The 14,310-nt window shown below is 39.5% G+C and overlaps 1 protein-coding gene and 1 long non-coding RNA gene across 3 annotated transcripts in view; both read left to right on the top strand.

The window, feature by feature from the left end:
* The window catches only part of LOC134819049 (uncharacterized), a 30,174-nt gene extending 26,620 nt beyond the window's left edge, over positions 1 to 3,554 (top strand). For both annotated transcript variants that reach the window (XR_010160721.1, XR_010160722.1), the window contains one exon: positions 3,101 to 3,554. This is a non-coding gene — a long non-coding RNA (uncharacterized LOC134819049). The remainder of the gene's footprint in view (positions 1 to 3,100) is intronic.
* Positions 3,555 to 7,608: 4,054 nt separating this feature from the next.
* LOC134817961 (uncharacterized) lies at positions 7,609 to 10,699 on the top strand. The gene has a single exon (XM_063827351.1). It carries the CDS (start codon positions 9,364 to 9,366, stop codon positions 10,315 to 10,317), a length of 954 nt encoding a protein of 317 aa, XP_063683421.1. The 5' UTR covers positions 7,609 to 9,363; the 3' UTR covers positions 10,318 to 10,699.
* The last annotated feature ends 3,611 nt before the right edge of the window (positions 10,700 to 14,310 follow it).

Here is a 14,310-nt window from a genome sequence, read left to right as displayed (position 1 = left end):
TTCCTACTCCAGGCCATTAAATTGCTCCGTCAAAAACGCTATTATACCGGAGTTTTATTATAGTCAGGAGTTGGACGTTTTTCTGTACGCTTAGCTTGTCAATCTATGGTGTAGTTACCGTATAATATAAATGCTGTGAACACATTTTTCACTTGCTCGTTGACGAGGGTCACGTGATGGTAGGCGAATTTGTCAAGTTTATACGACTATTGTAATTGTACAATAAAATATTTATATTTTTGTATCCTTGTATCCGTGACCTCTGACAGGACACCGGTCATCTCGCCCAATTTTCCCGGGAGAATCAGATCTCATGTCAACTAGCGCGTGATCATCCCGGCCTGGGTGGTCCACTTGTAATGTTGTCAAACGGGAACCTCGGCCTCGCACATCTGGTAGTGAAGTACTGATTACAGCTGCAGGTCCTCCAAATTCACGAAGTCCAACAAGTCCTTGTATGAGCCATCAGTGTAAATCACGGTACTTTTCTAATCATAATCGCTTAGCTTGGCATCATTCAATGGACATTTGTTGTTCAAAAGAAGAAAAGTCAAAAATGAGAGTGAACGGTGACTGCTTATTGCATAAGCTCTTAAATCTGCTAACCGTACATAGCTCACGCAGCTGTCTACAGTTGCTGGGCTCGTTCCGGGTCAGAAATTTAAAGTTTACTGCGGCGTGGGGCTACATCGTCGTTCTGCTGTCGTGTACATTTAAGAATGTGGTGTGGAAAGAGTTCTGACTTTTCCTGGAGTAAAGATATATGTCGGCCGTCTTTGTCACGGAGAAGTCTTTAAAGCTTTAAAGCTCTGAGCTTGACCTATTAAAAGACAAAAGATACATTTGCACGTCACGAGTAATGTGACCTACTGAAAAAAAATCGGGCAATTTGAAAATTTAGTCAAGTTCACACATGCACAATCAACCCTTCATTGGTGTGATCCTCTGATCCGGGAAATCGAGATGTCCTCTCACAAACAACAGTTATTAGTAACAAGCATAACACGATTTTCCAATCTATTAACGAAGTTTGAGCATTTAGGGTCAAAGCAGAGACTTGGGTCGATGTGAATCGGCTTAAAAATAACAAATTTGGGGTATCTTTATTTTACATCTTGGTCGAGACCTGTCACCAGCAATATGATTTCATGTTGCCTTATTCAGGCGGGCGAAACTCACGTTACATGCGATCTGATCATCTGACTCTCACGATCGAGATCGGTAGCTTTAACTCACCAGCTCCAACACGGTTTTTTTAGACTTTTTTCGGTTTTTCGAGCTGCCCTTCTCCCCTGAGGCCACGATGAAAAACATACAATATATTATATCTTTATTCTTTATATGTTACATGCATTCCCCTGCAGTAGTGAAAAGTAAATTGTTTGTTTTATTTCAGTGTCGACAGCTCAAACTATGGTGGTATCTTATCGCTACAATGCTGCTAACTAGACTCTTGGATGAAGTTAAGTTGTTTTAGTCAGATGATCTACTTTTTGGCGTTTCCTACTGCCCTAGTTATAGTAGTTCAAGGTTTAACTGTAAATATAGTGTTAAGTAAGTTTCAATACTTCCCTGCCACCTTTTCAGACATTGCAGAGATGTGTGACCGCACAATTCTCAAACCGAAGAATCAAAAGGAGTTATTGATTTATCGGTATATAAAGTAGGTATGCTTTATCAAACAAAGCCACTAGGTAAGCAAATTCAAATATTTTGACAGTTCATACTGCGGTTATACATTGCAGCCAATGCGCAGCAAACAAGAGCTTGCCACTGCTATAAGCATTCGTATTCGTAGCTTGTTTGAATCTCAAATTTATTCGAATTATCATAAGTAGCCGGAAGCCCGTCCTGCGGACGGAGTTCTTCAGCACAAAATCGATTCTCAAACATTTTAAATCTACCCTTTCTCATTTCTACTTCTTTTCCTTTCACAATTTTCATGTTTTAAAAAAACTTCTTACCCCTATCCATGTCACCTATGATTCATGCATTTCTAGCTTCTCGGACAGTGCTGTCTTTTCCCTCATTGGCAAATCCTGAAAGTTTTATGAAAAATATAGATCAGAGTTATGTTTGTTCTGCACGTCTGCATTTCAGGTATTCGTGACACAGTTTACGTGTGATGACGTGGGCATCTCTCAACACACTTTGCAGCATGAGCGACGGTGCCGTGGCGGGATATCTGGAAATGTAGCCTTGAGCTCAGTTTATTTTTCTCCGTCACCTCACCCGGGGGAGGGGGGGGGGGAGCCAATGACTTTGGGTACTTTGGGGACAAGTGCAGAATTTCGCCAGCAATTTAACCTCAAGTCTCCAAGATTTTTAGCCCCCATTGGTACCCAAAAGTCTCCTTTAGAAGTCATTTAATAAAAGATAATATCAAAACTACATAAAACTCGCCAAAACTTTGGGTACTTATGGGGACAAATGGAAAATTTCACCAGCGATTTGACCTTCAGTCCCTATGATTTTCGTCCCCATTGGTGCTCAAAAGTCTCCATCAGTAGTCATTGCCCCCCCCCCCCCTCATCCTGTGTCGGCTGTATTCAATTCTGATTGTACCACGGTTAAAAAATGCCAGTTAAATGTACCAACTCTCGTTTTATTTATTGTACCGACTCTCGCTCTTCGACCACGCTTTTCGTCTACTTGGCGTAGGGCGCGGTAATATTTCATGTAATCACGCACACACGTATCGCGCGCGATGTAGAAATAAGTGCAGCGCACATGGTCTTGTGGGTGACCCCCGTAATCCATGTGGTGGGGCAGGAGGGTCAAGCACTGTTTTTGTGGGTGACCCCCGTAATCCATGTGGTGGGGCAGGAGGGTCAAGCACTGTTTTTTCTGAAATGAACCTCCTGATCCATGTGGTGGGGCAGGAGGGTCAAGCACTGTTTCTGAAATGAACCTCCTGATCCATGCGGTGGGGCAGGAGGGTCAAGCAATGTTCTTTTCAGGTTGACCCTCCTGCGCCATTATAGTTTGAGATGCACTGGATTTTCTCTCGCTACTGCACACAAGTGTCAGATTTAATTTTACTGAAACTTAAGTCTCACCCGTATTATTAATTAGTTGCTTATATTAAAATCTGTTTCAGATGTCGAAGGTAATGGATAGCAGCGTCTAGAAATGCCCACTGTACAACTGAGAAGTGCTCCTTTGTTGCCCTCCTTCTCCAGACACTACATGTCAATAGTCCGAACAAAAAGTTTTAATATAAGTAACTGCTAAGGAGGGATTGTCGTTGAGAAAGGCATTTAAAAGACCAATCCAGAGCTTTCTGCCTTCAAAATGTTTTTTTCACAGCAGACCATTAAGTTTTACAACAGATAGAAACAGAATCCTTAACAAACTGTGCCCAGCCCAAAACCTACCAAATCAGACTGATTAAAGCTGCTCATATCTGCTATAGCATCAATTAAAAATCAATGTTATAGCTGAATACAGCGACGACTCCGAACTAATCGATGAAGATGCGATGCTGGTCGCTTCTTGTATTAAAAATAATCTGAGACAAACAATGTTATTACTATAATATTGTAGCATAACGACGCTCTGCGTATAGCTGCTTTCCCATTTCTAATTATGCATTTCATCCTATAGTACAACTTGTAATATGATTAACTAATCAATATTAACCTAACACTAGAGAAGCTTTTTGATGAAAATAGTAAACAACTTGTTTCAGTTCAAACTAAATTAAAGGTCAGACCGGGATTCGAACCCTCAGCTAGCACGGTCAATCGCCCTCTTAGCCAACTAGGCTATGGTGCCGGCGGCCGAAAATCAATGTTAACTATTATATTGTCGTGCTCGCGCATTCCCTACGCAAAGTTATTCTCCGACGATGTATATTTTTAGCCATTTTGGGGCTATTGCGCGGCGCGGAAGTTTTAAACCGTCATAACTCTGTCCAGGAACAGTCTCCAGAACTGATTAAACTTGTGATTTCCTAGTCAGAGGATGTACTTTACGAAGATATATGATTTGTCATACCTACGTCCACACAGTGGAATCACAAATGGGTATAGTCGCGAACGCTAAGAAACCGCAGGGACCCATAATATAATTATGGGTAGAGCGCTAGAGCCCAGGAAACCTTATTGGCTGGGGGCCTAACTTTTGACGTTGAAAGTAAAAGAAATGGAGACTTCCGGTTTTTTGCAAAATTTTTGCCGTATTATTAATTGTTAATGCCTGATATGAAAAACAATAAAGGGGTTATATTTTATAATAATATTATATAGCCATAGGTACGTGATAGGGCCGGGGTAAAAAGTATTGTGAATATAAGAGCGACGGTCATGCTTGCCAGCATTGTGAAAGAATAGTGAATACTATAATACATAATTAAATAGACTAACAAGCTAATAGTATTTAACTGGGTCTGCACCATTTAATATTAGCAGTTGTTTCATGCCGGCTAAACACTAAAGTGTATAGACTAGGTTTTTTAAAAAGCCAATAGTTTCCGTTCATTTACAAATATGGACAATAGTTTCCGCTAAATTACAAATTAGATTTAGAAAATTTTGGCTGCATTGCACATTGGCATTAATAGGCGGTGCTTGATAAAAATAAACTTGCTCGGATTTTCAAAATTTTTGTACCATCGTTTTCTAGAGACTGTGAGAATTTTCACAATACCAAATTTATTATACCTTTTTGGAATGATCAGTGAGTTTCGCCTAGGTGCCATATTTGATGGTGCGCGGCTTTTGGAGCAAAATTAGGTGTAAAAGTCGCGTAATTTGACGAAATTCGTTGATTTTTGTCGTATTATTCTGTCATATCTTCGGTTCCTGAACATGAATCATGCTGAAAATTTGTCAGAACCTTCCAATCATACTTAACTACCGAACCTAATTTAGTTGGGAGAGATTGGCCTTGATTAAGAGGTCTAAAAATGACAAAATAGGTATAAATTCGTTGATAACTCAAATTCTGACCATCGAAATTGCTCAAACTAAATTAGGTTCAGTAGAATATAAGTGTTTACGTAAGCTGATTAAATTTCAACAAAATTGTTATATGGGAAGTATTATAACTTTTCGATTGTTTCCAAAATAATGTGCTGGCCGAAATAAGAGCTAAAAAACCATTCAATGGTCAGCGCGCGCGTCTTATTGTCGATGGCGCACTGCCTAGCATTAACGGGTACGGTGGTATTTGTAAAATATTGGATGATGATTAATTATTTGCAGTTCAGTATTACACTAATTGCATACGTTGCTCTTTTCTTACTCTCTTATCTTAGTGCTTATCTCTGTTGATTGTAACGTGCAGCTACAGTGGTTTGTGTATCACCGTGTTACACGACCATGACCATCCCGCCCAGCGAGTATGGTGAAAAGGAGATCAACATGTTAAGGGGTGACTCAGTTGAACTTCTCAACAAGGCTATGAACGAGATGGAGATCACAGCAATTGGGCAACTATCCCCTTCGCGCGTGAAGAAGATGAACAAGGACACTGCGTGTGACTTGTTGTACGATGCATTAATATATTTGGAGGAGTTCACTGGTGTCGTATCCACGGACTACAAGATGGCCTCAAATTCAGTTAAACATCATATGTTCGAGACACAGGAGACCATCATTAAGTTGCAGTCAGAACTACTAGCCTGCAAAAATGAACAGTTGGAATCGTTGCAGACGTCAGTTAAATCGTCAGTCGGAGAGTCTGTCAAGGCTGAATTCCAATCCTTCAGCTCGGTATTACAGGCGAATTGTCCAGAATCTCAGAAGCCTGTCAGTTCTGAAATGATCAAGAAAGCTGTGAAAACTGTGGTACAGGAGGAAGACCGAAACAAAAATCTGATGATTTTTGGTTTATCGGAGCAGGACAATGAGGAGCTCAGCACCGTGGTCAGTGAAGTGTTCTCAGCAATCGGAGAGAAACCCAGAATCGAAGCTAGTAGAGTCGGAAAGCTCAAACCTGGCAAGGCTGTGAGACCAGTTAAAGTGACTGCGGCAAGTGCAACAATTGTTAATCAGATTCTCGCTAAATCGAGAAACCTGCGAGCAACGGAAAAGTTTAAAACTGTTTTTATCAGCCCAGATCGATCTCCAGAACAGAGAGCCAAGCAAAGAGAACTCGTCAGTGACATGAAAAGACTGGTAACTGAGCAGCCTGATAAGCTACACTTTATCAGAAACGGTGCTATAAAGAGTACTGATAAGACTAATAAGACTGCAGAATGAGCTTGTGTGTTTTTAATAATTGATTATTATTAGTGTATTCAAGTTTTTGTTGTGTGGAGGATGTTTTAACTCACTCTTGTGTGCCCAGTCTTGCACTGTCAGTATTTCTCGACACTTCGAGCACACAAAACTGTCAGTTTTCGCGACAATTGTCAGATTTCGTTTTCAGTTCTGTCAATTTCAAGCGCTACTAGCTCTACTACTAGTAGTCTACTTCAGCTCACATTAAAGGGAGTTTTCGTCGTGCGTGTAGCGCCCTTCAAGTTTAACTTGGTACGGTGTACGAGGAGGGCCACTAATAAAAAATATAGCACTTTCGAAAAAATATACATTTTTTAGTATGAAATATATAGAAAATATAGAAAATATAGAAAATATATAAAATATAGAAAATATAGAAAATATATAAAATATATAAAATATACAAAATATATAAAATATACAAAATATATAAAATATACAAAATATATAAAATATATAAAATATATAAAATATACAAAATATATAAAATATACAAAATATATAAAATATACAAAATATATAAAATATACAAAATATATAAAATATATAAAATATATAAAATATACAAAATATATAAAATATACAAAATATATAAAATATACAAAATATAGCATTTATAAAAAAACATACTTTTTTTAAAAACGTACATTTTTGTAAAACGTACATTTTTTGTAAAACGTATATTTTTTAGTGGCCCTCCTCGTACGACTCGTGTACGAAAAGGGCCACTAAAAACGTACGTGATACGCGCGCATTTATATAGGAAATGGCAAGCCCTAAATCGCAAAAAATCACTTTATTTTTATTGTGCGCATTGCCATAACTATTTACAGATTTGGTCAATTTGAAAACTGTTTTCATCACGTTGTTCCTTATGAACAAATAAAAGTTCGCATATCAATTTCCACTAGGTTTGACTAATTTATGTGCCTCTAGACTCATCTAACCATGTTCCTCGTGCAAAATAGTCAAGAGTAGCCAAATAAATACAAATTTAGGGTAATTAACTAATTAAGGGGTCAGGAATCGACATTTTCGATCAGCAGGGGACTGCGCGCTCACTGAAACTGTGTTATTTTTTTTGACGATTTAGGGTTGGCTACAATAGCCCTGATACTTCGCGCGCGCAGCGCTGAGCGCGCGAGTCTACATGCGCCAGACACAGATCAGGGGCTGCCAACTGACTTTTGCGCGCGGCTTGGACCCCAGATATACCAGGGTCTTGCCCGTGGAATTCACGGATCCGGGTCTAGCATTTTTAAATTTTTTACATTATTAAATGTATCTTTGATTTCTTTCTTGAAGTAGACCGGACTGGATTTGGACGCCGAACATGATGCCGTACACCATTTGTTTCTATTTCGCTTCCCTAATACACAATTTTACTCCCAAAATGCAGCACGATAATCGTATGTGTTTGATTGCTCGCGCACAACAGTTCATATGCAACACTTGGTTCCTTACCCCTTGTACGCGAAGCGTGCGGGGGTAAGTGATCACTTACTAAATTTAGGGTTAACGCATGGAGTTCGCGGCTCGACAAAATTTGGGGTCAAAATCATTTATTTTTGGCAGAACTTTCTGGGAATTTGGTACAGCCTGCATGCAGCTTAGCCTGTCTGAGGTGTTCTGGACAGGTTTCGACCAGTTGTCAGCTGGTTCTCATCAATAGGATATGTGGGGCAGAAGGAACAAAGCGTGGAAATCGTGTAGAATAATGGCTTGTCTGAAGATTTAATAGTAGAGTTCCTCCTTCATCAAATTATTCGCCTTTACTTCGATGCAGTTTTGGGCCACAGGCCACGTCATATTAATCAAGCAGGGTTCTCTAATATTGACATTAACCATTTACTATAACTATTGTAGGAAACGTCATATCACTGATGATTACGAAATATATTTGATGAAGTCTCTGCTTCTTATTGCTTCACAACTCGACTGATTGAGGTTATGAATTTATACCAATGTTACAAATACGTTTTAAGCAAGAAAATATAATTCTGTATTCAGATTATGCAGAATTTTGAGCGTTTTAACAGGGGGTGGCGGATATGGGTGCTATGTATGAAACTTAGAAGGGACTGCAGGGTGCCAATAGTTCTGTTTCCGCCTCCCAGAAACCGCCCTCCCACTCCTTTGGTGATCTTGCATTGGCCTATCTCAGCTGCTCCTTCGACGACATCAAAATCTACCAGATTATCCAGATCAGCAGTTTACGCTCCCCACAGTGGCACTCAGGTGGGCGTCAGACCGTGTTCTTCAGGAGTTCCCAACATGAACATCCCTCTTTTCACCACAATCCAGGAGCGCTTCAAATCGGATATTCCGGACTTTGCTTTGGATGACTATTCATGCTGAGTTCATCAATCTTCCACGTGGCACTACTTGATTCATATGGGTTCAATGACATAGGTATATAGCTCTAAATTTAATATAGATATGTGTGTACCAAGTCTTCTGTGCTTGTAGTTTGCCACCATTACAGAAACACACCAGATATACTAATTAGGGAAAATAATAATTAGGGAAAATAATAATTTGTTTATTTCACATTTAACAACAATCAATCGATATATAAATACAAATATCAATCTCATCTCTAGACTCTATAAAAAGATAGTCTGTACGATTCAGTACTGATCTTATTACCTATAATTTAAAATATTGTTCATCTATAACAAAGTGGATATAAATAAATATGCTACGGTCTATGTAATATTTTGTTCTTAATTTCTATAATGGGCATTTGAAAACTTAATAATAAAATAATCGTTATAGGAATGCTCATCTAAGTTTGCCTTGAGAATTACATATTTCAAATTAGTCTTTTAAAACCAGTGAAATAGGTAGCAAACATGCAAACATGCATACAAATCACTCAAAATATGAACGAATTTCAAAAATAAATTTATTAAGAAGAGAAAGTTGAACCTGCGAGCCGAAACCACTGAGTCACTCCACTACCATTGTAACTAAGATGGTTTTATTACACATATATTACTGCCATGGGAATGTTTGTTAGAAATTTACAGCCTTATCATCTTTCACTGACCCCCCAAATGACTACAGGCACTTCGTGGACGACGGTATCGGCGCCTTCCGTGATCAACCGCATGCAGACTCCTTCCACCGCTTCATGAACACCCTCTGCCCAGACCTTCAGTACACCATCGAGCACCCATCCTCAGACGGCTACCTTCCCTTCCTTGACATCCTCATCCATCCCGATAAGTCCACCTCCGTCTACCGCAAACCCACCCACACCAACCTCTATGCCCGCCACAACTCCTGCGCCGCACCCTCCACCAAGGACTCCGTCATCCGCTCCCTCATCACCCGCGCCTACAACCTCTGCTCCCCTCAGCACCTTCAACCTGAACTCCAAACCGTCCGCTCCATCTGCATCTCGAACGGCCATCCTGCCCCTAGAGTTGACCGCATCATGAACCAGATCCACCTGAAGCAGACCTCCTCCCCCACTACCATGTCCGCCCGCCAGTTCAAATGCACCTGCTCTCCTCCCTCCTCCCTTCGATTCAGCCTACCCTACCACCACTCCCTGTCCAAACCCCTCAAGAAGATCCTCACCTCCTACGACATCGATGTTACCTTCTCCTCCGCGACGACCCTGCGCGACACCCTCACCAACGTCAAATCTCCTACTCCTCCCCACCTCACTCCTAACGCGATCTACTCCATCCCCTGCAAGGACTGCCCCGCCAGCTACATCGGCCAGACCTACCGCCCCATCCTCAAACGCATCAAAGAGCACAAGGCTTCCACCAATAAACACCTTTCTGACAGCACCCTGGAATTCAACAACTCCGCCGTCGCCCAGCACGCCATCGAATCCAACCACACCATCGCCTGGAGCCAGACATCCGTCCTTACCACAACCTCCTCCCGCTACCACCTGAACCTTGCCGAGCACGCAGCCATCAAAATCCGCAACCCTATCTGCAACCGCCAGCTAGTAGGCCCCAATATCCATTCCCTCTGGAACCCCCTCCTTCCTAAACTTTCCAACTCCATGAAGTCCAAGCCTGCATCCCTCCCTCTTGCTGACACCGCTCCTCCTGCTCGTTATTGATCCTGTTTGATTGAGTTTTTAGTTTTATGATTGATGTATTTTCACCTCCCACCTGATCACTTGACACCACCACTCCATTCAAATACCCCCTCACACTGCACTTCATCATCTCCTGATGAAGGAACCACCATTGGTTTTGAAACGTTGAGAAATAAACTCCCTCGTGTTAATTTTCTTCTTTCAAATTATACAGAAAAATAACAATAAAAAGGGTAAAAAACATAATTTAAATTTTTCAATTCTAAATAGAACATTTACGGTTGTAAACATTTTTGAAAGTACCCCCTCCACCCTCTGACAATCTTTTGGGAGCATACTAATTTTAATATGATCATGATAGTAGACAATATTAAGTAGTTTGAAACTTTTCTCGGATAGGGTAGTAGGGTATGTAGTGTAGTGATACTGAAACTTTAGGTTAAAATCGATAAATACTTGGACACTTTATATATTAGTCTAATATTTATGTATTGATTCGTTGATAAATAATACATTTTTGTTTACTTGAATTTTTTTGTTTACTTGTGCATTTAGCAACAGCACTGATAAGTGTGGGTCATTCCTCGAGGTTAATCCCATGCCTAAAGTGGTGCTCGACTACACTGACTGCTATGCTAGTCTGCACTCTGCTCTGCACTGTTCCGGGTCCTGAGCCGACAGACACCCTCTGATCGACTTGATCTGCTCATCGAAGCTGGTTCTCATCGATATAACCAGCTCTCTCAACTCTAAAAAAGGATCCTCCTTGTCTTTTTAGATTTTGTGGATAGCTATTCTTTCGACTTCGCCTCTTTCTTGAAGACTTCCTTGGTCACTTTCTTCTTAGCCTCCTCCTTCTTATGGTAAACATAGGTGCACAGTCTTTATCTGCACACTGCTTCTTCCTGAATGTGCTTCTATATACATAGGGTTGGATGGAAGTAGTTACATTACTTGCCATTTGTACAGCCTTTGTCGGCATCCTTACCAAAATGACAGAACTTAATTATACGTTTTTTCGAATTGGCAGGTTTCTCCATAGACTTACTTCATCCCGTTGAAGCCATGCAGGCATTTCCCAGCCCTAAACTGCTTGCAGATAACCGGCTGGGTGCATTTCTTGAGCCTCTGTTCTAAGTCACTGCGAAATTGAGCGCCTTTTGGCAGGATTGCTTTGAAGGGCTCATTCTCATCCATTGCAATAGTTGGTTATGAGCCCAGACTGAGCGGTTCTACTAATTCGATCGCCATGCCATTTGTCGCATCCAGTTCTGTATCTCGTTATATGAGGAATATATGAACAAGACCTACTTCGTCTGATGCGTTTTGATGAGCTGGATCCGATAAGCATATAGTGACAGTCAACTTAGCAGGTCAAAATCAAAAGATATAGGCTAAAAACCGTTTAGTCACGTGACCTGTCACGTGATTTATCGCCATAACGTAAATTGGTGCTTCCCATTGCCTATACAATTTTACGGTTTGGGTTAGGGTTATGTATGGCTTCAGGGGTGTTGTTAGGGTTTAGAAAAGGGCCAATGTTCCAATAATCAACTTCCTGGAAGCTTCCAAGATGACAAAACTCTAAAGGTCACGTGATAGCATGGCGATCGAATTAGTACTATCCCAGACTGAGGCTGTAAGGCCAGTTTACTCTCAGGTTTCTTGCTGGACGAAGACGAATTTACCCCACCATTTGGAACCTTCAAATTACGAGGCTTCATTGGAACACTGGAAGCTTTGGGCCACTTGGTAATCTAGCTAGGCACAGTAGGAGCACAACTTTGGGACATAGTTCAGGCACAATTTGGGGACAAAATAGTACAAACGATTCTATAAGTAACATATTTACGAGATCTATTTTATTTTGTATTGTCTTATGTTGAGACTTGAGTGAACAGCAAATACTACACTTTAGCTTATAATTGGAACTATTACTTGCAATGATGTACTAGTAATGTCGCAGGAATGTTGGTACTTTAGCCAGCATTCCACAGATCTGTCTCTCGGTATGGTTACACAAGTGAAATAGAATGGGTAATAAAAGTTATTCCTTGCTTCTTGACAATTTTTAAAGTTAAGACCATACTATTCTTATCAGAAATTGTCTTTATTTTGGTTTAAGATAACAATCATTGCTCTATCTCATCGTGAACTCGAGATATGGCAAAGTATGCGGTGATGTCTGCGGAAATGTGTCAGGCTTCTTGGAGACTGCTAACATTCTCGGTATACAATTTATAAATATGCAATAATTTTGAATTACCGATTTCAATTGCTATAACCATTTGAGCAATTATGTAGATTTAAGTTTAAGGCCACTTGAAATTGCAACTTGAGTGTGAATTTGTAATGATATAGTAATCCAATGTGATAAAACACGGTAATCTATAGAATATAAAATTATAATATAAGAGGCTGCTAGTCAATAACGGAGAGATTCTGAAACTCTTGAAGGAGGAAGACTCAACCAGGAGGAGTAATATAGTTATAGATGTTTAGCTATATTTTCTGGTGCTCTTTCACCACACAAGCTTTGTCTTCGGGGGAGAGTTCAGATTGTTAAGCGATCGTTGAGTTTCGCATATAATACTATTGTTTTATATTTTATCTATATTATTGCGGCTTATGCCAGCTCCCATAATTGGGAGTTTTCAATCAATCAGTCCCAGTGAAAAAAATTTGAGATTCACGATTTTTACATATTTCATTCAATTTTTCGAGGGCTTTCGCATGGTGAACTTGATTTTTGCTGAATGTTACTAGTATTTGAGAAAATTGAGGTTAACCGTTTTTGCTATTTTCATGTCTGCTGCAATTAAATCTAAACTATCAGGCAAAACACTTAAAATAATTCCATTGTGGCGACTTAAAACAATAAAAGTGTAATTGAAGTTTGAGGCTGCCCAACATTTTCATGATTTCAGCCACCAATTTTCCTAAAAAATGAGGTTAACTTTTGTTTTATCGCATATAAATCAGCTACGAAGCAATAACTATCAAAAAAGGGGTGGAAGTTAAAATAATCAAGATATCCAACAAATTCCAATGAAAGAATGAACTGGGACAACCATAATTTGGCTTAAAATGAAGTTAACCTCTTTTATCATGCAAATTCAGGTATTTCCCTCAGCCCCACATCAATAGAAGTTGTTGCATTCGATTCTACAGTTCAATATTACCCAAGTCAGTTCAAAAACGACATGATTTCGGTCAAATTTGAAAAAAAAGAGGTTAACCATTTATGGCCCGTTTTCCTAATTTTCTGCTTTGATTCATCAGGACTACATGCATGAATCAACTCTTGAATGACTGTTTAATATAAGATAATACTTAAAAAAATAGATATTGATAGACATTAGTATTAAACTGTATACAATAAGTGTAGAAAATGAGGTTAACTTTTAGGCATTATTTACTAAAATAATTCAACATACTAGGCCCCTGGTTAACCTCAAAATTGGAATTTTCATCTTAAATTTTCACTAAACTAGTATAACAGATACATGGAACTATAATTATCAACATACAACCGATATATTGTTTACTGACTGGTATATAATAATAAAAATACCTTAAAATGGCTCTCCTGAAAACCTCTAAATCGGGCCTTTAAAATCTATCTTCTCCTACAGTTTTCATCAAAATCACCTCAAACTTTGTAAATATGTTCCTTGGATGATAACAAGCATTTCTATTCTAGCGATTTATTTTATTTTGCTTCCTTCTCATTTTATGAGGTTACAATTGTCAAATTTCGAAAACGCTCCCATGGTTAACCTCATATCTCAGCTTCTGGGTGAAATATAATTAATCGCTAGAATAGGATTTTGCGTAAGATTGTTAAGAACATCTGTGCACCAAGTTACAAGGCCCAAACATGAAAAATTAAGAAGAAGATAATTTTCAAACAAAATTTCATTTAAAGTTTGCAGTTGCACTGTAATTACAGGTAAACCTCAAACTTGCACGCACAATATCTTGGGAATGGAGCATCCTTTAAGGATACGGACA

The sequence above is a fragment of the Bolinopsis microptera genome, chromosome 7 (assembly GCF_026151205.1).
Source record: "Bolinopsis microptera isolate Bmic1 chromosome 7, MBARI_Bmic_1.0, whole genome shotgun sequence".
Lineage (NCBI taxonomy): Eukaryota > Metazoa > Ctenophora > Tentaculata > Lobata > Bolinopsidae > Bolinopsis > Bolinopsis microptera.
The sequence above is the reverse complement of the archived record's forward strand: the minus strand, read 5'-3'. Positions and strand labels throughout refer to the sequence as shown.

Excerpts from the sequence above, each read along its gene's own strand:
- LOC134817961 (XM_063827351.1), top strand. The coding sequence starts at position 9,364 with ATGAACACCCTCTGCCCAGACCTTCAGTACACCATCGAGCACCCATCC.